Here is a 23818-nt window from a genome sequence, read left to right as displayed (position 1 = left end):
CATGCGGCACCCACCTGTTTCTTGTCCGGAAGCGCTGGAGGGTCTGGGTCGCGACCATGGGAACGGAAGTCCGTGACGTCACGACTCCACCCCCGTGTGACATCACGCCCCGTCCCCTCAATGCAAGTCTATGGGAGGGGGCGTGATGGCCCCCTCCCATAGACCTGCATTGAGGGGACAGGGCGTGACGTCACACGGGGACGGAGTCATGACGTCACAGACTTCCATTTCTTTGGTCGTGACCCAGACCCTCCAGCGCTTCCGGACAAGAAACAGGTGGGTGCCGCATGCAATATTGCGGGAGTCCCCAGTGGCGGGACCCCCGCGATCAGACATCTTATCCCCTATCCTTTGGATAGGGGATAAGATGTCTAGGGGTGGAGTACCCCTTTAAGCTAAAAGTTTTCTATTTTTAATTTTATTAGTTTCTAGAATAACATTGATAAAGACTTGATACAATAGGGTATTAGCTGGACCACTATAGAGAAGAAGGACGTGAACCTGTGGTCTGAATAACTGCTTCATAAGAAAACTATTTACCTCTGCATTAGTCCTCCACTGACTTAAGTCCACAGTGTATCAGAGGAATCCTAAAGAATATATAATGAATGATTATAGACCATGCAAACAATCAAATATTAATCTCTATCTATCTGACCATATTTCAGTCTGATGAAGGCTTATATCACATAGGATGCAATTGCATACGTCATGTCTGCTGCTCAGAGCATTCACTTAAAACAAATCATCATTGCCTATTATAGGTGGTTATTAGGACAGTGCATGTCTCTGTTCTTACAGTATGCAACTCTGCATTTTATGTGCTGAATTCATTACATGGAGACATGCTTGATGATAAGATATATCACTAGGATAAAATAGCTGTAGCAGTCCATTCTGAAATGCTTCTGATTTTACTCCTTCTTAACAGCTTTCTAAAGAGCGTGAACGTCTTCAAGCAATGATGACCCACTTGCACATGCGACCCTCAGAGCCCAAGCCATCTCCAAAACCTGTAAGTGCATATTGCTTTATAAACAGTAAATAGGTCTCTACATGTAACCGACTAAGAAAATGAACAATTTTGTGACAGTTTGAAAACAATGAGTGTGATGAAAAATATTGCAATAAAATGAATGTAAAATGCAATATCTTGTCAAATTGTATGTTTCTCTAAACGTAATTCTATCTTTAACACAATCTATCCAATCTACACTGTAGGTGATACTAAACAAACTACACCTATAAGTGCACAAATCATTACTTTCAGAGCGGAGCTAGGGAAGATATCGAAGTGTGATAGTTTCACTCATTCCAGCACAATATCTGCTGATCTTTCAGCAAAGTAGACTAAACTGCTGGAAAACAGCAATTCAAAATGTATTTAGAAATTGTCATTGGCTTCAAAATATCCTGCACATTTTCTTTATATTCAATTAAATTGCTCCATCTAATTCTAAATGCATTCCCTTTAATGGCTACGCTATGCTGTTATAACAATGCTTTATGTAATTAACTCTTGTGTTAATATTTAACAGAGACAGATAGATAGATAGATAGATAGATAGACAGATAAGTAGATAAATATTAGATTAATAGGTGATGAATAGATCTTAGATAGAATAAAGAAAGAAGATAGACTTTAGAGCACATAGATGATGATGATAGTTGATATTGAGACCGATATTAGATAGATGGATAGATATTAGATAAATAAATAAAAGAAAAAAGATGATCGATATAAGATACAGTACATAAAGGATGATAGATAGTTGATATAGAGACAGATATATGTATAGATAGATACATTGATATATTTTACATACACAGATGATAGATAGATTGATAGATATATTTTAGATAGATAGAGACATCGAAAATTCCACCGCAGCACCTCAGCAAGTAGAAAAATGAACAAGTTGTGTTTATTACAAATGCATAGCAACATTTCAGTTCTCTCATAAAACCTTTATCAAGTGATACAGACTGGTTTTTGACTGGTTTAGATAGACATGACAATTGCATATGTGTTTAGTGTTTACTCAATCATTTCCCAGATATATTTTAAAAACATCATCAATAAAGTGCATACTGTGTATAGCAAATAGTGCATAATGATGTGCATAGGATACAATTTATGCATATATAAACAATACAAAATAATGTGTCATGGGCCAAAGAAATATAGTACAAAATAAACTGATTCATTCAATAAGCAGCATATTTAAAGGGACTGGGGATAAAGACCCTCACCTGGAAGGTCATATTAAAATGCATGCATCCTTACCAGGTTAGCTTGTGTACAGAATAACTGTATCTGCCCCATTCACCAGACTCATTGGTGGGGTGGGGTGGGATGGGGGGGGGGGGGGACGCTCCACCGGAGAGTTCTATGATCCAGTCATTGTGTAATGTGATTCTTCTATCCTGGCACATACAAAGTATAACTGCACCATGTAATCTGTGGGGGAAAGCCCATACACAGTAATGCAACTCAGTCACTAAACAGTGCTAACCAAATGCTTACAAAAAATGGCCCACGTGGCTAAGCACTACTAACCTAGTGTCTACTGAAAATTGCCGATACAACTAAACAGTGCAACCAAGTGCATACTGAAAATGGTCCACAAAACTAAACAGTGCTTGCAAGGTGCCTAATGCTAAATAACTGTATCCTTGCTGTTCAAGGGATTGCAAAGTGTCTATTACTGTGTAATTGCAACAATATACTGTATAGAAAGAATGGTAAGTATGCAAAACAACAAATTATTGGCCAAGATCTACTGTCTGCATGAATAATGAACGATACTAAATAGGTCACATGCAAAAGCATGTACAACATAACACATATTTTAGGCAAGCACAGTTTGTTTGTATACATGGTATCCAGTTAAGGATGCATGCATTTTAATATGCCCTTCCTGGTCAGTGCTGTCATCCCGACTCTTTGAATATGCTGCTTATGAACTTTTATGAATCAATTTTTTATGTAGTATATTTTCTGGCACATGACAATTTTATTTTTGCATTGTTTGGTGTATGCATAAATTAGATCTGATGCACACCATAATGCACTATTTGTTGTGTATAGATATATATATATATATATATATATATATATATATTTATATATATATATATATATATATATATATATATATATATATATATATGGATAATGATTGACAATTGATTGTGATTACGTACAGGCTTTTGTGAATAAACACCTTGTTAATTTTTTTTACGCGCTGAATTGCTGCTGTGGAATTTTTCTTTGATAGATAGATTTTTGATAAATAGATTTTGTATAGATATATAGATAATTGATAAATAGATTTTGTAAACTGGACATAACCTGGAAAATATAGAATCCATGTTAAGTTTTTTTAATGAAAAAGGAGAAAATAGAGGATTTAATGGATAAAACAAGAACTCTGCTTAGCAGACAGACTACAAACAACAAGCAACAATAAAGCGGTGTTCTGGGGATTTTATTTATTTATTCATTTTTCAAATCCACTGGTGACAGAAAGTTATATAGATTTGCTTCAGATTTGTAAATTACTTCTATTTGTAAATATTAAGCTTTCCATGTCTTACCTACTGGAGAAAGTTTTGTATTCTTATCAGATTGACCACAGTGCTCTCTGCTGCCACTTCTGTCCATGTCAGAAACTGTCCAAAGCAGGAGAGATTTGCTAATAGGGATTTGCTTATGCTCTGGGCAGTTCTTGACATGGACAAAAGTGGCAACAGAAGGCACCCTTGTCTGATAGGCCCTAACAAACTCAAGCAACTAAGGCCAATGATAAGCATACTCCTTCATGTGCTTCACACTCCTTACCTAAGACTGACTGTTTGTATCAGTTAAGAAAAAGACATTGTGTAGTTCAAGGAAGACCTTCAAATCAATGTTGTCGGCAAAATGCAAATTATATGGTGATTGAAGATATACACGAACTGAAATCTGAATATCTGCTGTTCAGGAAATACATTGTACACTTGAATTGTAACTAGACATAACAATTCTCTAAACCAGAAGAGGAGGTGAAAAAATTGTGGAGCGCAGGCAAATATATGAAATACCATTCACAAAATGAATATACCTGAATTACTGAAAACAAATAGCAAATAGCAGATGAATACCAGCGGGGACACTGATCAGCAACAAAAGCTAGAAGCACAGAACCTGACCTCCTGATTCTATTATAAACCCTATTTTGCGAAGTGAGAAGTTTGTTTTTGCATCACTGCTTTCTGAGAGTTTGTCTTTGCAGAAAAAAAAATATTTTTCATTGCACCATTTTGGGGTATATATAATGTACTCGAAAAACTTTATGTTTTAGGGGAGGAGATGGGAAAATAGCAGCAGTTCAACAGTTTTTTTATTTCATTTTCACAGTGTTTACTGTGCAGTGTAAATGGACCCAATTTATTCTTTGGCTCTACGATTATGACAGTACCAAATTTATATTTAATGAATTTATCAAACCTTTGTGACTTTTGTACACCATAAAAGTGGCGCTAAGGTGTAAGAAATTTCCCCAAATGAACAGCTGGGACATTTAAGTCCCAAAAAGTTCAGCTATTGGATATAAAATAAGTTATTCAAACTTCAGTGAAAGTGCAATTACAGTATTCAAAATCTCCCAGAAATATAGACGAAGGCAGAAAATGAATCTCTCATGCCCTCTGGATATGGAAAAATACCAAATAAATACATCCCAACACATTATTGGTTTTGACAGTGTATGCAAAGTAGTATGGACTGCCCCAATGACAGCCTCAAATAAAAGACAAAGAGACCCAAATAAGGTCTGGGGGTTATTACAATATACAAACTTCAGTCAGTAAGAAAAAACAAAGCTATATCCACACCAAACTAACCCCAGAGATTCCCTCATAAACAAATCTACAACCAAAACTGTATCATCAGGGTGCAATATTTTAAAGGCCTGTGCAAAGATATCCTAAAGGAAGAACTATACCATCAGGAGACAACTAAACTATCTTAAGCCTTTAGTGACTGGGATCTAAGAAAATCTTTGTTTTCACCACTATCCTAGGCCTCCTGTATGGCAGATAAGTATAAGGCCCTCGCATATACCCAAATGGGGATCCCAGCCCAAAAAAAATATTTTATCTGGAATTTACAAGCATCTTCTCCAAGACTATCACAGTACATCAAACAGTGTCTGTTAGATGAACATTCTAGGTCCACCTTTATGGGCCCATCATAAAGCCTGTATATACCGAGGGGCTCCAGGCAAACCAAACACCCTGATACAATTGACCAAAATGTAGCCTGACCAAAACAGAGTCTCACAAAAGCCAAAATCAAGAAGACCAGAAGAGCCAAGAGAGATATTTTAATACATGGAAAAATTACATAAAAACATCAAATAAACTAATACTATGCCATAGTCTACAGAGAGACTACAAACTGTTTTTTATACCTACCGTCCAAAAGAAAAGAAACAACAAAGGATTGCCTCTAGGGCGGTGCATGATATCCACCAGAGCTGGATTCAAACCATAGTCCCAAACTCAGGATACAGCACCAGTCACAAGGTCCAGTTCAGTTCCAGGCTCAAAACTTTATTGCACCAAAGCACACGATAGGCTTAAGCTTATCGTGTGCTTTGGTGCAATAAAGTTTTAAGCCTGCAACTGAACCGGACCTTGTGACTAGTGCTGTATCCTGAGTTTGGGACTATGTCTCTATACCTAGAGAACTGCCAAACCTCAGAGACAGAGAAATGTTAAGCCTGTTCAATAATAGTAATCTGGTCATCGAATCAGCACAGCTATATCTACAAGCCCGGGGAGATAAGGCTGTGCCAACAGTGTTGCAGGGGTTCTTAGATAATAAAGTCAACTTTGGTGAGGGACACTCAGTTCTAGAGAATCTTTGATCTCTTTCATTTTTTTGGACTTTTAGAGGAAGATTTCCTATTACCTTAAGAAGAAAACAGAGTGGGTATATGAGTACCATATATCCCGGCGTATAACACAACTTTTTAACCCCGAATTTTCTTCTGAAAAGTCGGGGGTCGTCTTATACGCCGTGTATTGCGGTCCGGGATAGGAAAACTTATGATTATCTGCCCGGGCCGGCTCCCGTGTGTGGCTGCAGGCGGGGGCCGGCCAGAGCAAGTAAAAACTAATACTGTATACTAAAAACCAGGGTGCCTCCAGCTGTTGTGAAACTACAACTCCCAGCACGGCAAAGGCTGTTCGGGCGTGCTGGGAGTTGTAGTTTTACAACAGCTGGAGGCCCCCTGATTTTTAGTATACAGTATTAGATTTTACTTGCTCTGGCCGGCCCCCGCCTGCAGCCACATACGGGAGCCGGCCCGGGCAGATAATCATAGGTATTCCTATGCCGGACATCCCTGTGTCCCGAAAAATCTTTTCGGGACATAAGGATGTCCGCCGGTCACTTACCATACCCCGGCGTGCTCCTGTGATCCTCCTTCGGTCCTCCTGCGGTCCAGTCCTCCATCTCTATGGTTGTACGCACGGGACGTCAGTGACGTCACGTGCCTACAACCATAGAGGCAGAGGAGCGCAGGACCAGGAGGACCGCAGGAGGATGCGCGCCGACCGGGGCCTGGTGAGTGACCGGCCGTGCTATCTTAAGTGATCCGGTCACCGTTCCCCGGTCCCGGCACCTACTGCTATGGTCCATAGGCCATAGCAGTAGATGGTGACCTGGGCCGGAGGAGCGGTGATCGGAACACTGTGGGGGCACACCAGTACAGACATACAGCCTGCAGCCATACACTGTATATGGCTGGAAGCTGTATGTCTGTTGGGGGGAGCTGCCAATCTAATGTGGGGGGAGCTGCCTACTATTGTGGGGAATTGCCTACAAATGTGGGGGAGCTGCCTACTATTGTGGGGGAACTGCTGACCTAATGTGGGGGGAGCTGCCTACAAATGTGGGGGGAGCTGCCTACTATTGTTGGGGGAGCTGCCTACAAATGTGGGGGGAGCTGCCTACTATTGTGGGGGAACTGCCTACTATTGTGGGGGAATTGCCTACAAATGTGGGGGAGCTGCCTAGTATTGTGGGGGAACTGCTGACCTATTGAGGGGGGAGCTGCCTACAAATGTGGGGGGAGCTGCCTACAAATGTGGGGGAGCTGCCTACTAATGTGGGGGAACTGCTACTAATGTGGGGGAGCTGCCTACTAATGTGGGGTAACTGCTGACCTAATGTGGGGTAACTCCCAACCTTTTATGGGGGAGCTGCCTACTATTGTGGGGGAACTATACTGCCTACCTAATGTGGGGGAACATGATGCCTACCTAATGTGGGGGGAACTACAAGGTACCGTACATCGCGGTAGGAGGGGTAGTCTTATATGGCGAGCATATCCCATACTCTATATTTTAACTGTAAAAGTTGGGGGTCGTCTTATACGCCAAGTCGTCTTATACGCCGGCATATACAGTACATTGATATTGTGTTTCACAGGCTGTGAAGAAGGGGAAAGAAATGTCATGCTCTTTTATAGTTACTATCCTGGATTTGTCCCTATCATTCATGTATTATTTTCCAACTTGCTCTGGCAATACTTGGTCCTGTTAAAAGTCTTTATAACTATTATAAATCTTTGATCATATAGAGCCAACATACTCTACAGCACTTTACAATATACAGTAGCAAACTATTAACAAATCAGGCAAGAGGCACAAGGGCCCTGCTCACAAGAGCTTACAATCAATGAGGAAATAAGGGTGATACAAGAGGAGTAAGGGCCCTGCTCTATAGAACTATGAAATTTATTTGAATTGAATTTGCTGTCATTGCTGTTAACCATTAAGAATGTAGGTGTTTACATGAGAATTGATATTTTACTTTATATGGTACGGTTGTGTCTATTATACTTAGTACAGCTGTGAGAAGTAACTAAAACCACATAGTCTATATTTTACAGACTTAGATTGATTCAAACATACAGTGAAATCCTATGTTGCTGCCAGCTTGTATAATTATAACAGATTCTCACAGTGTAATAATGAGGGAATCGGCTGTAAATAATGGACCGATGATTATTTGGTGTATTTCAGAGAACACAGTAGATATTGCCAGCTAATTTTTCAAAGTTGGACTATTAACCCTTTTAATGATGAAGTTCAGGGTGGCGTTGCTATTCCGTGGTGCAGTCTGGCTTTTCATTTGAATAAAATGAGTTTTCTCCTAGCTTCCTATATACAATGTAGATAATCACAAGATGGAATAATTGTCTCATAAATCCATCAGGAATCTGCAGCTTGTTCTTTTCCAATTAATTATTCAATCAGTGAATTTTTTAAAACTCCAGCAGCATGGTTACATCTACACTAATAAAGAATTTTCAGCCTATAATCCAAAACAGAACCTGAATGAATAATGTAATTGAAGTATTACATTACATAAACCACACATGAAAGAATTGCTAATTGTGTTTGATGGTGAGCAATTAATACAGAATCTTAGATGAACGATTTAAGATGAGACCACAGTTTAGAGATCCCACCGAACAGACATTTCTCAAGGAGTGCACGAAAACGCAGAAGTTTGAAAAGGGCAATACAAAAAATCTAAATATTTTACGCAGCACAAAAAGGCTTTAAAATTGATATGATAGTCCAGATTTCTGATCTCGTGTGTACTGTCTCAGTTGAGACAGCCCACACATTTGATAAATATTAATAGGATGAATTTATTACCAGGAAGAAATGAGCTCTGTTGGTTCATCACTGCACCCTTAACAGCTATCAGTACATGAACACAAGGTGCAACCGCACTATTATATGACCCCATTTACTCTCTGAATGGTACTTCATTAAACGGTACCTTTTGGCCATGCTATGGATGGATGAAAATCAAAGTTATCAAGGCTGCAAGTCCTGAATAATGAGTTTCACCCAACCTTGAATATATTCAGATGAGCTAAGGTGGTTAAGTGTTCATCTTAGTTTTTACATGCTTCCCCTTACTTAATAATACATTCTTCTTTATCAGTTCATGATTGCATGCCTACAAACATGTTATGCTTGTTATGGCCGGCTGCTAAAATAACTTAGCGGAACATTGTAAACATATTCATTTGCATACATATAGAAATTTAAATTCCTGCAGCTTATTTTGAACATATTTGTCTGACAAATTTCTGCCTTTAATCTTTTTTATTGTAATGTGAATAGTGGAAAGCAGGAGTCCACATTCTTGTCTGATACTCCCATATAAATTGATACACGACTTGTAAAGTAATGTAAATAATACATATCGCAATGCTCCCATTCAGTCTGCAGCTTAAGGGAGTCCATGAAACGTGTTTTAAAAATAAGGAGCAAATTATGCAGTATCCTCGTTCAGCAGACTTTATTTTTGGCTGAAAGTACAGGGGTGAGTAATCAAGGAAGAAAAGTTGACAGTTTTTGGAGAATTGGAGACTTGAAAATTAAGACAGTCTCTTAAAGGGCTGCTCAGTGATATGTAGTACAGTGCGCACACTTAGCTGTGCTTCACATCATGCTTAGGGTAAAATAGCCTGTTTTTTAATTAAAAAAATAAAACTTTTGGTTAAAATAATATTTTTTTCTTGAAAATATGCAGCAATTGTTGCAATTTTAAAACACTAGAGATGAGGAGACACAGTAATATACCATATTATAAAATATTAGACTATAAAATGTATGTTTTAGATAAAAACAAATAAAGCAGTTTTATTCTGATTATTTCAGTTTAAAAAAAGTAATTTCAGTCAGAAAATCCATTAAATGCTTACACTTTATGCTTTTTATTACTTTTTTCTGGATCCAAACTGATTAAAAACAACAATAACAAATTCACATACATGTGATGCAGCAATAAAATAATCATGGCTGATCCTATAAAACAACTAATGTTCACACAGTGTATTTTCATGCGTTTTATATTTTAAAAAATGCATCCGTAAAACTGAGGTAGCGGGGAGTTTGCATTTGCAAAATGAATCTGCTCTATGTAAGTATATGAGAAAATCTCTACATACAGTATACAAAAAAAATGGCATGTCACTTATTTACTCGGCTGGAAAAATATGACATTTTTTTATATACTGTGTGCACAACTACTTACCCATAGACTTATATAGACATATGAACTGAAATGATATGCGATTTTATGGATGCATTTTTTTTTTTTTACATATACTATGCATAAGAATGCACTGTGTGAATATAGCCTAAGGATAAGAAAATTGATAAAGACTGATGAATGGCTCTGTTATGATCATTTATTGTTAACAAAAAAAACAAAAAACAAAGAAGGCAAATATGGCCCTGGCAATAAAGAAGGCAAATTTGGCCTTGCCTAAAAGAGTCATCAACACAACTTTATATATTTGTAGCTCAGTTTGTATATTTGAGACATGACCTTTCCTTTAAAAACTATTAAGAAATACTTTATAACAACATACTGCCTTCATACTTCCTCTATCCATGTTAGGTATTATAACGATAACAATATTACACATGAAATTAAAGATTTGTGGACCGTTTGGATGTTCTGTTCTATGTACACCATATGCTGATCCATCTCTATCAGTGTTCTTAAAAACTTTTCTTTCAAAGCTAGAACATCTAATAAACTGCCACAGCAGGGCTAATAGTAGAAAGGCCCCTAGAAGGTTTAAATGAATTTAAGGTGGAATGTAACAATGTATGTGAAAATATTCACCATTATATATATGAGAATAAAAAGAATTTAATTGAATACTACAGTTTAAATGTCACATATAAACTGAATGGTAATTTTGAAGGTGATCTCATATGTTTAACCTAACAATTGACCAAACCTCCCATACACGGTCCAATATCACAGCGGGATCTAGGTATTATTGGCACTGCCCAGAACTACAAATTACTTAGCTGCTTGGCCCATAGGCCTTGACCTATTCATTCACTAGGCCATCACAAGGCCCCATGTGAATAGGCATTATATTTCTCTGCTTAAATACTTCATTTATCTAAATATTTCTAGAAATGATCAGAGATCCCTGTGCTAATTGGTTGCTGTTTCTACACATTTTACTAAAGAAATAAGAGAAATGGCAACCAAAAATGTATAGTAATTTTAGTTTTTTTTTTTTTTTAAATGAGGGTTGTTATAAAATAAAGTAATATATAATAAAATGTGTCCTACAGGTGAGTTCTTTCACAACCAAGAATAGTCATATAGTATAGAATTTATATGGATGATATCCAAACTGTAACTTGAAGGATTTCTCTCCATTGGAGATTGCCTGCTATGTAGAGAGATAAAATAATCACAATGGGAGGAATTTTCTAAGAACAGAGTTTTACAACCCAGTCTTAATTCAATCCCCACCAGTGTAAGACTGTACTGGTGGGGCACACCTCTTGATAAAGCCAAGCACTTCTGAACCCATGTGGCAGCCTCAGAAATCTACACAGCTTCTCATTACAATTATGCCAGCTAGCAGGTGTACATTGTACTAAGTCTAGTGCTTGGAACCTGCCACCCGAGTGCTTAGCCCTACCCACTTGGCAACCATGGAGCAGATCGGCCAAAAGTTGGAAAATGTGTGTCTTTTTGGCCAAACTGCACCAAGCACAGATCTTAATTAATTCCCCTCACCAACCATAGTATTGTTTTCATTTAGGAATCCAGAGGGTTAGTGTTCTATTTCTCAGTAGCACCACCACAGGGGAAATGAAGCATTACACAGTTTTTATTCAAAGAAATGAGTTGTCTGTGTAGTGCAGGACAGGTCCTCTAGAAGTAAAGATGCTCTTTATAGCCGCTCTCCATTCTGATGAGAAGATAAAGATCCTGATTTTTTTGTTAGTTTTTTTTTTAACTGATTAAAAGTGTCTTATTATTATGTCTTGCAGAGTGGAATGATATTTTTTTTGCACCTGGTAGCGGTATATTTTTATTAGTTTGTAATGGATGTTGGCACAAATTGATATCCTTATGCGTGTGGTATGTGCACTAGTTCTTGAAGCTGGAAAAGATGTTGTAGGGCACATGACATGAACAAGCACATACAATGGCAGTCTAAATGCATAAAGTATAGCATTTATTAATATCATCTCAGCCTTTTTATGTACGTAACAAAGAATTCCCATTTCACTCTGCTGGCTTTGAGTGGGAGCTGAATAACAGTTTGCGGTTTATTGGGAACAGATGCACTTGGGGATGCCTTCAGGGTGCCAGTCGTTATTATTAGACTACTAATGTGCTTCTTCTGGCTGCTTCCCAAGAAAGAGGAACAATTAGCTGGCATATGTTAATTTTTGTTTCCCTAACAAATCTCTCCACTGACTAAATGTGTAAAACAAATCCACAAAGAAAGATCAATCAATGCTGTACACACCATTTCTCCCTATTAAAAATATGTTTGTCTCAGAAAGTATATTTGGGATTTAAAAGGTGTTGCTAAATTCCATACTGTAGCAGATGATTTTTATGTTCAGGTGAAAGGCTAATACAAGGTGCAAGCAAATAATTATTACAAGTATGAAGCTAGATATTTTAACACTTCATGTTATAAAGACACAAGAAGGGTTAAGTAGGGCTACGAATCAAATTACCCGCACATTATGTCTGATGAACACCATTCAAATTATAGTCGTAATCATTGCAAGTGTTTCACTACTACTAAGTTTTGCTAATTGGATGCTATTTATGGCCAGAGAGGTGTGGTAGAGGTGAGGATTTTTTTTGTAATATAATGAGGAGTAGTGGTTCTCTGGGCATAAATGGAGGATAGATTTTAGAACAGATTGCATATATTCACACCTATTTTCCTTTTCTCCATTCTGACACCCACTTTCCAGGGTATATCAGCAATAAGTGACACTGTAATCACAAATTGAAAATGATCCTTCCAGAGGAATTGGCAAACTTGACATTTCATTATATTTGTTAACACATGCCACAAATGATTGTTAGTGAGGAAATACCATTTCCCTCTCCCCATCTCCAATCAGATTTAATTTGAAAAATCTCTGCCTCCCCCAGCTAATTTGCAATTAAGACAATTTTGTTTGAATATGTAGTAATGTCATTACCATTCCACCAAATTAGCAAGGAGACTAAAGGTCAGTGTAAGATTTTCCAGCTGGTTGAAGCTTCTCATCTGAGATTTAGGACTATGAACAAACACTATTGCAGGGTCGAAAAATGAACTTCATTTTAATGTAGGTATTTTTTTTTTTTTTTTTTTTGCTGGGCTTTTAGTTTCTGTCATCAACATATCTTTTATGTGAAGAAACAGAACAGTTCAATAATATATAATTGTTTGGTTCTCCTGTTAAAGTCCTGTTATAATCTGTAATTATAAATATCAGTTTATTTACAGTAAATTCCTTCTCCATAGGTGTTGTATGCATGCAGCCCAAATATGAGAAGTTTTCCATTTGCTTTTGACCGATTGCAATATTAATTCTAATAATGTCTGTCTCATTTGTGTGTTTTTTTAGCTAAACCTGGTGTCTAGTGTCACCATGTCTAAAAACATGTTAGACACATCCCCTCAGAGCTTACCTCAAACCCCAACTACACCGACAGCACCCGTCACTCCACTTACCCAGGGACCCTCTGTAATTACACCAGCCAGTGTACCCAACGTTGGGGCCATTCGAAGACGACATTCTGACAAATACAACATTCCTATGTCCTCAGGTAGCCTTATCATTGCTATGTGTTGAATATAAATATGTACAGTTATGAACACTTTGAAAAGTTTTGGGGGAGATTTATCAAACTGTGTGCCAAGGAACCATTGGGTAATTGTTCATAGCATCCATTCAGATTCCAGCTTAAATTTTTCAGAGGACGACTTGGACATCTAGGACAGTTGGAATCTGATTGGCTTCTACGAGCAATGGCTCCACTGTATTTTTGTAGGGTTTGATAGATCTCCTCTTTTACATTTTCTCTGGATGTCATTGTTATTATCTTTTGGATACATAAAGCCTTTGTTTTTATTTGATGCCGTATTTTCATTTTTTGCTCCCTGTAGAATGCCTTCCGACTAACAATCTCTTTTTGTCTTTGTAGAAATCGCCCCAAACTATGAGTTTTATAAAAACGCAGATGTCCGTCCTCCATTCACATATGCAACTCTCATAAGGCAGGTAGGTTTGAGGAAATTGAACGTTTATAAGACGAGCAGGCATTAATAGCTGGAGACGTGACAGTGACACAATTGACATCTGGTCTAGTTAGTAAGTCTTTTTAATGTCACTATGCATCTTGTCTCATTTCAGGCTATCATGGAATCAAGTGACAGGCAGTTAACACTTAATGAAATTTACAGCTGGTTTACACGGACGTTTGCTTACTTCAGGCGTAATGCAGCAACTTGGAAGGTAACTACTTTCAAGCAGCTTTAGATGGCTCGCATACTGCTTGCTGATAGCACAAGGACCATTTATTTCCATGACATAAGCAGATTAGTATCTGCGTCCCCTCTTTTTAACCTGCCTCTTGAATGGAATGAATTCTCTCTCTCAAAATGACAAGTGAAGGAATAATTTTGCCTCTGATATCGTTTTCTAATTTGGTGCAATTAATAGCAGAGGCTTGGCAGAGAAATGAGGGCTTGACACACTAATTACAGTGTGAGCACTCAATCATCAACACCTTTGTTAGTCGCACTATATTACTTTTTCTCTTGCATATTATTGGCTAATTAGTTTGAAAAATGTCTGTTTGCCTTGTGCAACAAATGGAAGCTGTAGGTTTTGTCTTGGTCGGTGCCTTTTGTACACATCATAGCTCATCATACAGACCAAATGTGCCACTGGAGTGAGAACCAGAGCTACTCAGCTGGAACTAAAAAGAAAGTAGAGTGAATATTATCCTGTCAGACCCAAAATGCAGTTTATTTACCCAGACAAAGGGGTTCATCCATATCCCTGTCCAAACAACCTCATTGTCTGCTTCCTACCGGGTGCTAAAAATGTTACTTGTGTGTGTGCATCTATTTCTGCTATAGAGCAATGTCTGGAAAGATAAGGGTACTCAGCACCGTCTAAGTGAACTGTTTTATTTTCATTTCAAAAAGCAGTCAGAAACATCAATTAGCCACAAGCCATTTCATACAAAAGGGGAGAATGTTTGTAGCTGAGGAGAACAGAGACGGCAAAGCACTCATCAGCATACTAAGAATTTTCAACTGTGAGATATGCTAAAGTGAATTAATTTGGATTTAAAATGCAAATGAATCTGGCAGGCGATTACAGATATATGGGAGTGAAAGGTTTAGAATGCTTTTCATTTACAGAATGTTTAGAAGTTATTAGCTGTTCTGTGCGGTGGCCAAAGCATGCCATTGTTTTATTTACATCTTCCTAACCGATACCAGTTTAGTTTAGTGCATAATAAGCCCACTAACCAGCGCACAACCTACTTAACCACTCTTTCAATAGTTAACATTTATGTTGAAGATTTGCATTTTCTTTTGTTACTCATTAGAGATTGTACAGAATTTTCTGTCATTTGATTTACTGAAAGAAATTTAAAAAGAAATGAAAGGTGATTTAATATCTTAGCTCGGTCTCATCTCCACAGCTCGGGGATCCAGCAAAACTCATTCTGAACAGCTTATTAGTTCTAACTATATCGCATGCATAATAAAACTGCTCATTTGCTCATTAATATTAAAATTATCATATTCCGAGCCATGGGCATTAAGATCAATCAAATCCTTGGATTTCAGGTCAGATGCTAGATCTGCTTATGCTTTTTTTTTTTCCCCCTTTTTTTTTTTTTTAAGAATTCTCCTCTTAAAGCAAGCCAGAAGCTTGTCTTTGTGCAAATAAAAAAGAAATCTTTATCAAAATTACTTTGTTTTATATGCTGGAAATAAGAATTAGGTCATTATCGAATTGACTTGATGATACACTGTAGAAGAATCCGAATAAAAATGTCAGATTAACAGTCATCTTTCTCATCCAATGTTTCAACTGCGTTTAACCCCTTCATCATAGAATATTTATTTAGACTGAATCTTTAGCCCACAAATAAGGTTAAGCTACTAATGTGACACCAACACTGACGCTGACATTGAACTTTGCTTTAAAACTTTTGTCCTCAAGCACAGCAAATTATTTTCACAATATGTTAGGTTTGTTTATCATAACAGACACCATATTTACTAAATAGCAATAAAGGTTATAAAAGGCATAAAGGTGAAAAGCAAAAAAAAAGCTTATATTTAAGCTACAGTAATAAAAGCTGTTTTTTTATTATTTTCAAAAAAGTTATTATACACAAGGAAGCTGTAGATATATTCATATGACAAGTCTGTATAGCTCACATATCATTCAGGTGCACTAGTAGTCAGAAAACATTAAACTATAACTAGAAAATGGCATCTAATAACACTGAATAAACAAACTGTCATTTCATTATTGTGGGATGAAAAGAATGCCTTTGAGCTTATTTGCATAAAGCTTTGTGCAAAATTAACACTTGTCACTGTAGCCTTTTTAGCATGTTAATACCTCAAGCAGGCCTGGTTCCTTTGGACATTTCATCTGTCCCCGAGTGCTTGATCAGGGACAGAGCTGAGCTGACCTAATTGTTCTGGCATTTTCAAAGATACTGTAATTTGTACAGATATTGCAATTTAGACCAGCTCAGTGAAAGGAAGGTTCTGACATAGCTATTATTAAAGTAGTTTGAAAGGTTCATATAACAGAGTTCAAGTAAGTCTTTTTTTTTTAGGTCCCTTCATGTTATAACAAAACTGAAATGTCTATTTTTAATTCATGTCATCTGAATGAACTACTATCTGAGGACTATTTTACTCATGTTCTTTCTCTTATCGTGTATCTTATTTAGAATGCTGTACGTCACAACCTTAGCCTGCACAAATGTTTTGTGCGAGTGGAAAATGTTAAAGGGGCAGTATGGACAGTAGATGAAGCAGAATATCAAAAAAGGAGGTCACAGAAAATCACTGGGTAGGTCTCCATTGTAATTGTGGCATGTGATCAATGTTATTCTGTAGTGCTATACTAATGGTGGGGTGTCCACATAGATCGTATAGTGGGCCCTGTTTAGCAGCCTTAACTTGTTAGCAATGACCTGAAGGGTTAATCACAATAAATAGACTAGATTTAGGGTGCCTGTTTGAGGCTGTTTACTATGTAAGAATATCTACAGACAGATCTCACATTTTATTTTATTTAATTTTAATAAAATTGTTTTTCCAAAAATCTAATTTCTTTGTATAATTTTTTTTATTAAATAGAATTACATTTACCAGCAATTTTAGTAACATATATGTATAATCATTTTAACTCATAATAAATGTAGCAAAGTAAATAAATATCTATGTATATCCATTTGTTCACGCTTATTCCATGAATGGTGTATAGAACAATTCATAGGAATTACTTATTCATTTAGCCTTACTAAATAATATTTCATCCTTTTGACCTTTAACCTTTTAATGACTATGAGAGCAAACTTACGCTCGTGGCCACCTCTCGTTATGGGAAGCATGCTCAGGAATTGAGTGTTCTTCATACCCGGCAGGTCCCGGTTTCTATCACAGCCAGGACCCGCGGCTAATATCAGATATCACCGGACATCGGGCTGATGTGCGGTATTAACCCTTTAGATGCCGGGATCAAAGTTCACTGCGGTGTCTAAAACGGGAGAAAAGCATTGCCAGTTAGCTCAGTGGGCCGTTCGGGACTGCCGTGGTGAAATTGCGGCGTTCCAAACAGCTGAGAGGACAGCGGAAGGGTGCTTACCTTGTCTCCCGCCTTCCGATCGTTACTCTGCTGCGCCATGCCTGAGATCCAGGCGGTAGCAGCAGAGCACCGATAACACTGATCAATGCAATGCTATTGCTTTTCATTGATCAGTGTCTGCAGTCAAGGTATTGCATGTTATGGTCCCCTATGGGAGCTAAAACATTACAAAAAAAAGTGTAAAAAAATTGTTAATAAATGTGATTTAACCCCTTCCCTAATAAAAGTTTGAATCACCCCCCTTTTCCCATGAAAAAAGTAAAAAAAAATGTAAATAAAAATAAACATATGTAGTATCGCCGCGAACATAAATGTCCGAACTAGGGATCGACCGATTATCGGCACGGCCGTTATTATCGGACGATATTCACGTTTTTTCCCGTTATCATTATCGGCTTCTAACCTGCCGATAATGCGCAAAACAAGGCGTGCGCACGAATCGCGGGACTTCAGTCCCGGCCCTGAACTTCAGGCCAGGACTGAAGTCCCGCGATTCGTGCGCAAGCCTTGTTTTGCCGTGCGGAGCAATTGCTTGACAGCATGGTGGAGAGGAAGCTGTCAGCTGTCCTGCTCCTCCACTCCCTTATCTTTCTCACGCTGCTTCATTCTTGCAGTGGGAGTGAGAGCCGTGGGGACGCCATCCACGGCAGGCCGGCGTGATGACATCATATCATCACACTGGCACCCGGAGATCACATCCCTGCAGCTCTCACTCACAGTACAAGAACGTAGCAGCGTGTGAGGTGAGCACTGCTCGGGCGCTGTATGGATGGACGGGCAAATTATAAATGAGGGGCACATATCAGGGGGGTATTATATGTGAGGAACACAGGACAGGGGGGATTATATTTGGGGGCACATGACAGCCCCCCCTGTCATGTGCCCATATAATGACCCTCCTGACTTATAATACCCTCTGTCCTGTGCCCCTCACATATAATGCCCTATGTCCTTTGCCCCTCACATATAATGCCCCCTGAGGGGGCAGGACATGGGGCATTATATGTGAGGGGCACTGGACAGGGGGCAATATATGTGAGGGGCACAAGACAGGGAGAATTATAAGTCAGGGGGGGCATTATATGGGCACATGACAGGGGTGGGCTGTCATGTGCCCCCACATGTAATCCCCCCGTCATGTGCCCCTCATACATAATACCCTCTGTCCTGTGACCCCCACATATAATGCCCCATGTTCTGTGTTCCTCACATACAATGCCCCCATCATGTGCCCCCACATATAATGCCCCCTGACATGTGCCCCTCATATATAATGCCCCCTGTTCTGCACCCTCAGGGGGCATTATATGTGAGGTGCACAGGACATGGGGCATTATATATGAGGGGCACAGGACAGGGGGTATTATAAGTCAGGGGGGCTTTATACAGGCAGGGGGAGAGAAGCAAGTGGCGGCAGCGGTCTCTGGCACCGCAAAAGCCGCTACAGTTCATTGATTTAAAGCGTCCGCTTTATATCAATGATCTGCAGCGGCTTCAGGGGGGGGGGGGGGGGGAAGAGAAATAGCTGATAATTTATGCCGGAATATCAGTATAAATTATCGGCTATCGGCCTTAACATCCACAGATTATCGGTATTGGCCCTAAAAAATCGATATCGGTCGATCCCTAGTCCGAACTATGAAAATATAATGTTAATTAAACTGAATGTTAATGGCGTACACGTAAAAAAAAATTACAAAGTCCAAAATTGTGTATTTTTGGTCACTTTGTAAACCCTAAAAAAATGTATAAAAGGCGATCAAAAAGTCCCATCAAAACGAAAATTATACCAATAAAAACTTCAGATCATAGCGCAAAAAATGAGCCCTCATATATCCCAGAAAAATAAGAAAGTTATTGGGGTCAGAAGATGACAATTTTACACATACTAATTTTGGTGCATGTAGTAAAATAAAATAACACCTATATAAAGTAGGTATCATTGTAACCGTATGGACCTACAGAATAAAGATATGGTGTAATTTTTACCGAAAAGTGTACTGCATAGCACTGGAAGCTTTCTTTTTTTATTTTGCCCCACAAAAATTTTTTTCTGCTTTTGCCGTAAATTCTGTGGTGAAAATTCTGTGCAAAATTTAAAGGGTTATGATTTTTAGAAGGTTATGAGGAAAAAATGAAAATGCAAAAACTGAAAAAAACTGCATCCCTAAGGGGTTAAAGGGGTATTCCAGGCTAAAACTTTTTTATATATATCAACTGGCTCTGGAAAGTGAAACAGATTTGTAAATTACTTCTATAAAAAAATCTTAATCCTTCCAATAGTTATTAGCTTCTGAAGTTGAGTTGTTGTTTTCTGTCCAACTGCTCTCTGATGACTCACGTCCCGGGAGCTGTGCAGTTCCTATGGGGATATTCTCCCATCATGCACAGCTCCCGGGATGTGACATCATCATTGAGCAGTTAGACAGAAAATTTCAGAAGCTAATAACTATTGGAAGGATTAAGATTTTTTAATAGAAGTAATTTACAAATTTGCCTGGAATACCCCTTTAAGTTCCATCTTCTCACTTCCATAGCTTAGGTATTGTCCTTAAGGATGATTAATTGTCTGCAGACACATATTTTTAGGTTGTTATTCAATGTCAACTATACACAATCTTTACTCTCATGTTAAAGGGGTACTCCGCTGCTCAGCGTTTGGAACAAACTGTTCCGAACGCTGGAGCCGGCACCGGGAGCTTTTGACATCATAGCCCCGCCCGCTTATTACATCATGCCCCCACCCCCTCAATGCAGGTCATGCTCCCATATGCTTGCATTGAGGGGAGCAGAGCGTGATGTCATGAGGGGGTGGGGTTATGATTTCCCAAGCTCCCGGCTCCTGCATTCGGAACAGTTTGTTCCAAACGCTGAGCAGCAGAGTACCCCTTTAAAGGGTAGCTCCCACCATCCTTTTTTTTTTTGTCTGCTCCCTGCCTATTGCCCATCTATCTCTAACCCCCTCCCTGCCTTAAATTTTTTTTTTTTTTACTTTATTAAAAATGTCTTTTTGTCTGCCTGGTAGTGTGCTCACTACCAGGCAGACTTCCCCAGCAGGCACAACATCACTGATTTTTTTAACACAAAAAAATTCCAACTGGCCACGCCAAATGCGTCCCTTACCAGTAACGTGCATAATGCTGGGACTAGTTATGGACATTAAGTAAATACATTCTCAACAACTTGTGTATGATACCTCCTTTTTACACAAAAAATAACAAGTTGCACTTTATCCCATAAAAATATACGTCATTAAATTAACATATTAAAAACAATGCATTCACTTTTGAGAGATGATAAACGGGTATATCAGATATAAATCAGTGTGTTGACTCAAAGAATCCCACAAAGTAATGGGTAAACATGGGAAGTAGTACATAACAAACATGGTGCCAATAACATGGTGCCAGGTTAACAAAGTGGATATAGTATATATGACTCCCTATCAGAGTGCTCCAAAAAGGTCCAAACTTAACTTTATCACTTTCCCATATTAACTCTGCGGCAACACACCGGACCCCAAGCGCGCTTTCGCTCCTTTCTCAGGGGGAATGATGTTACTGTGTCTGTGCGCTCTTTTTATACAAGGAGTAATCTCATTTCCGGGACGCCACTGCTGTTTCCGCTCGCCTTCGCTGTACTGCCGGCGCATGCACGTCAGTTCGCCGCCCATTAAACCCCGCCCACCCCTTGCGTCACAGCGGCGCCGCGCGCACCAACAGTGAACAAATCACGTGGGCCGCGCCGCGCCGTTTCAGCTGACGCTGGAGTCTAGCGGTGGGTGGATACTGAAGACGATCATGCGCACTTCCAGTGGAGGGGAGGCCGGGCCAATTTGTATGTATATATGCAATAGAGGGAGTCATATCAACAAGATAAATAGTGATTCATATCCACTTTGGATTACAACATATAACAGAATAAATTAGGCCGTATATGGATGCCAGGAATAAACTATGCGTGATAACATATTAAACAGTTATAAAGTGCTATGTGCCCTAAACCAGTGTAATAGGACTATTTCTATGATCACATAGAAACAAAAAGTGCAATGTGCATGATACCGGTACATGACTATTATACCATTTCATAGTATAAAATAATAAAAAATGGTGACATACAATAACAAAACAAATAATATATAGTGTCAGTACATGTACATGTAAAAGGTGCAAGGTGCAAAAACAATTTCACTGATGCCTGCTGGGGGGGCCGCCCTTAGTTCATCTACATAGGGTGCCTCCAGCTGTTTCACCACTACAACTTCCAGCTTGCCCTGACATCTATTGGCTGTCAGGCATGCTGGGAGTTGTAAGGGTGAAATAGCTGGAGGCACCCTGTGTGGAAAACAATAAGTTAGGGCCATGGCTGCAGTGCTATCTCCTCTACTCCACCCCCCCCCCCCCATTGAAAACCACAAACCCTGCTCCGCTCTCCCCCAACCCCGCTCTCCCCAAGACATACCCAAGTGCAGAGTGTACCCGGCATGCAGGAGACATCTCCGGTGTGCAGCAGACATAATAGTGTAGAAGACATACCCGGCGTGTGAGGCCAGGGAGCCAATGCGCTCTCAGCGTCTGATTGACAGTCAGGGAGCGAGCACAGGCTGAATGAATTCGGACCGATTGCCCGGCCGGCATCGGTCCGAAATCATGCGTGATGTCACACCAGCCTGCAGCCGGTGGAGACCCCTAGTGGCCGGTTTTTAAAATTACTAGTACTTAAGTGCTACAACATATAAAGGTATACATAAAGGTAAGTGGTGGATCTGGTAAAACAATATTACTTTGTATGTATGTCCTTAACAGATCCATTACCCACTCTTTAACAGATTAAAAATAAAAAATCTGTAACAAAGTTACAACACTTGTTTGCAATAAAAGGCATAATAAAATATGCAAGTACATGATAAATCCAGAAATATTTAGTAGTACACACTTTTAGCACATAATGCTTTGAGTAGTGTCAGAAGGCACTGTTTTTATTATTATTTTAACCCCATTGGTGCCAATCACCTTATGGCTTATTGGAGTGTATGAAGCAGATGTAAAATCTAATCCCACTCCTCTCACAGCAGGTGTCAGCTGTATATAACAGCTGAGAAAGTGGTGCAACTGCCAGGACCAGAGATAGTTCCAATTCACTTCTTAGATGCTGCATTAAAAGTTATTAGTGACTGCAACATCTAAGAAATGGAGCAGAGAACTCCCTCTTTTTCCTGATCACCCTCTCACAACCCTTCACAGTGATGACATCGTAGGCAACGTGATCAGGCACGATACGCTTCTGTACATAACTTTTCCTTTTTGTTAAGGAAAAAAATACAATGAAAAGATAAACATAATTGGTAATGATCTAGACTAAGTATTATGTTATTTATAAAGTATTTTACATAACATAAAAAATCACAGAATTTTTAGTTTTGGTCAAAGTGATACCGTATTGTATTCATGCGATCTTAACTGGATTTATTGTACATCCTTCTTTATTTATTTTATTTCCCTTTTTTTTGTATGTTATAAATGGAAAAATTCTCCTAAATAAACAATTATATAAAAAATATATATATATCATTAGAAGTGATCAAAATGATGTACAATATGTGTCCCTAAAAAGGTACCATTGGTATGCTGTACTGACCTGCAGAAGAAAAATAGCATGTAGTCTTGCCATAATTTATGGAGGGGGTTATTCCAAAGAAATAATATAACTTTATGAATACAATACATGATACATTAAAGCGCAACTGTCATGAACTCCGGGCTATATAACCTAGACACAGCCTTTGTTCTGTGTGCAGATGGTGTGTACAGAACCATTTTTACCTTATTTCTGCTGGCTTTTATCACCCCAAAAAATGCTTTTGATTGCAGCCACACACAGTTGGATAGAAGCAGCGTGAGGTACCCTATGCCCGCCGCCGCCACCTCGCCCATCCCTGTACATAAGCACTGGGACCGCTGTGTGATTGACACACAGGTCCCAGCGCATGTGCCCCTCAGATATTCAGATATGCACCTTTTATAATTTATGTACTGTACTC

At 38.8% G+C, this 23818-nt stretch overlaps 1 protein-coding gene across 14 annotated transcripts in view; it reads left to right on the top strand.

Annotated features, from left to right (window-relative positions):
* Window positions 1-23818, top strand: part of FOXP2 (forkhead box P2) — a 250247-nt gene that overhangs the window by 192629 nt on the left and 33800 nt on the right. For 13 of the 14 annotated variants that reach the window (XM_056573868.1, XM_056573875.1, XM_056573874.1 and 10 more), the window contains exons 10-14: window positions 932-1015; window positions 13486-13687; window positions 14066-14142; window positions 14275-14376; window positions 16856-16977. In XM_056573868.1, coding sequence (XP_056429843.1) covers window positions 932-1015; window positions 13486-13687; window positions 14066-14142; window positions 14275-14376; window positions 16856-16977 — 587 coding nt within the window. Of the gene's footprint in view, window positions 1-931; window positions 1049-13485; window positions 13688-14065; window positions 14143-14274; window positions 14377-16855; window positions 16978-23818 lie in introns of those variants that run through there. The other variant, XM_056573880.1, reaches the window with a different exon arrangement.

The sequence above is a fragment of the Hyla sarda genome, chromosome 4 (assembly GCF_029499605.1).
Source record: "Hyla sarda isolate aHylSar1 chromosome 4, aHylSar1.hap1, whole genome shotgun sequence".
Taxonomy (NCBI): Eukaryota; Metazoa; Chordata; class Amphibia; order Anura; family Hylidae; genus Hyla; species Hyla sarda.
This window is presented reverse-complemented; position numbering and strand designations above follow the sequence as displayed.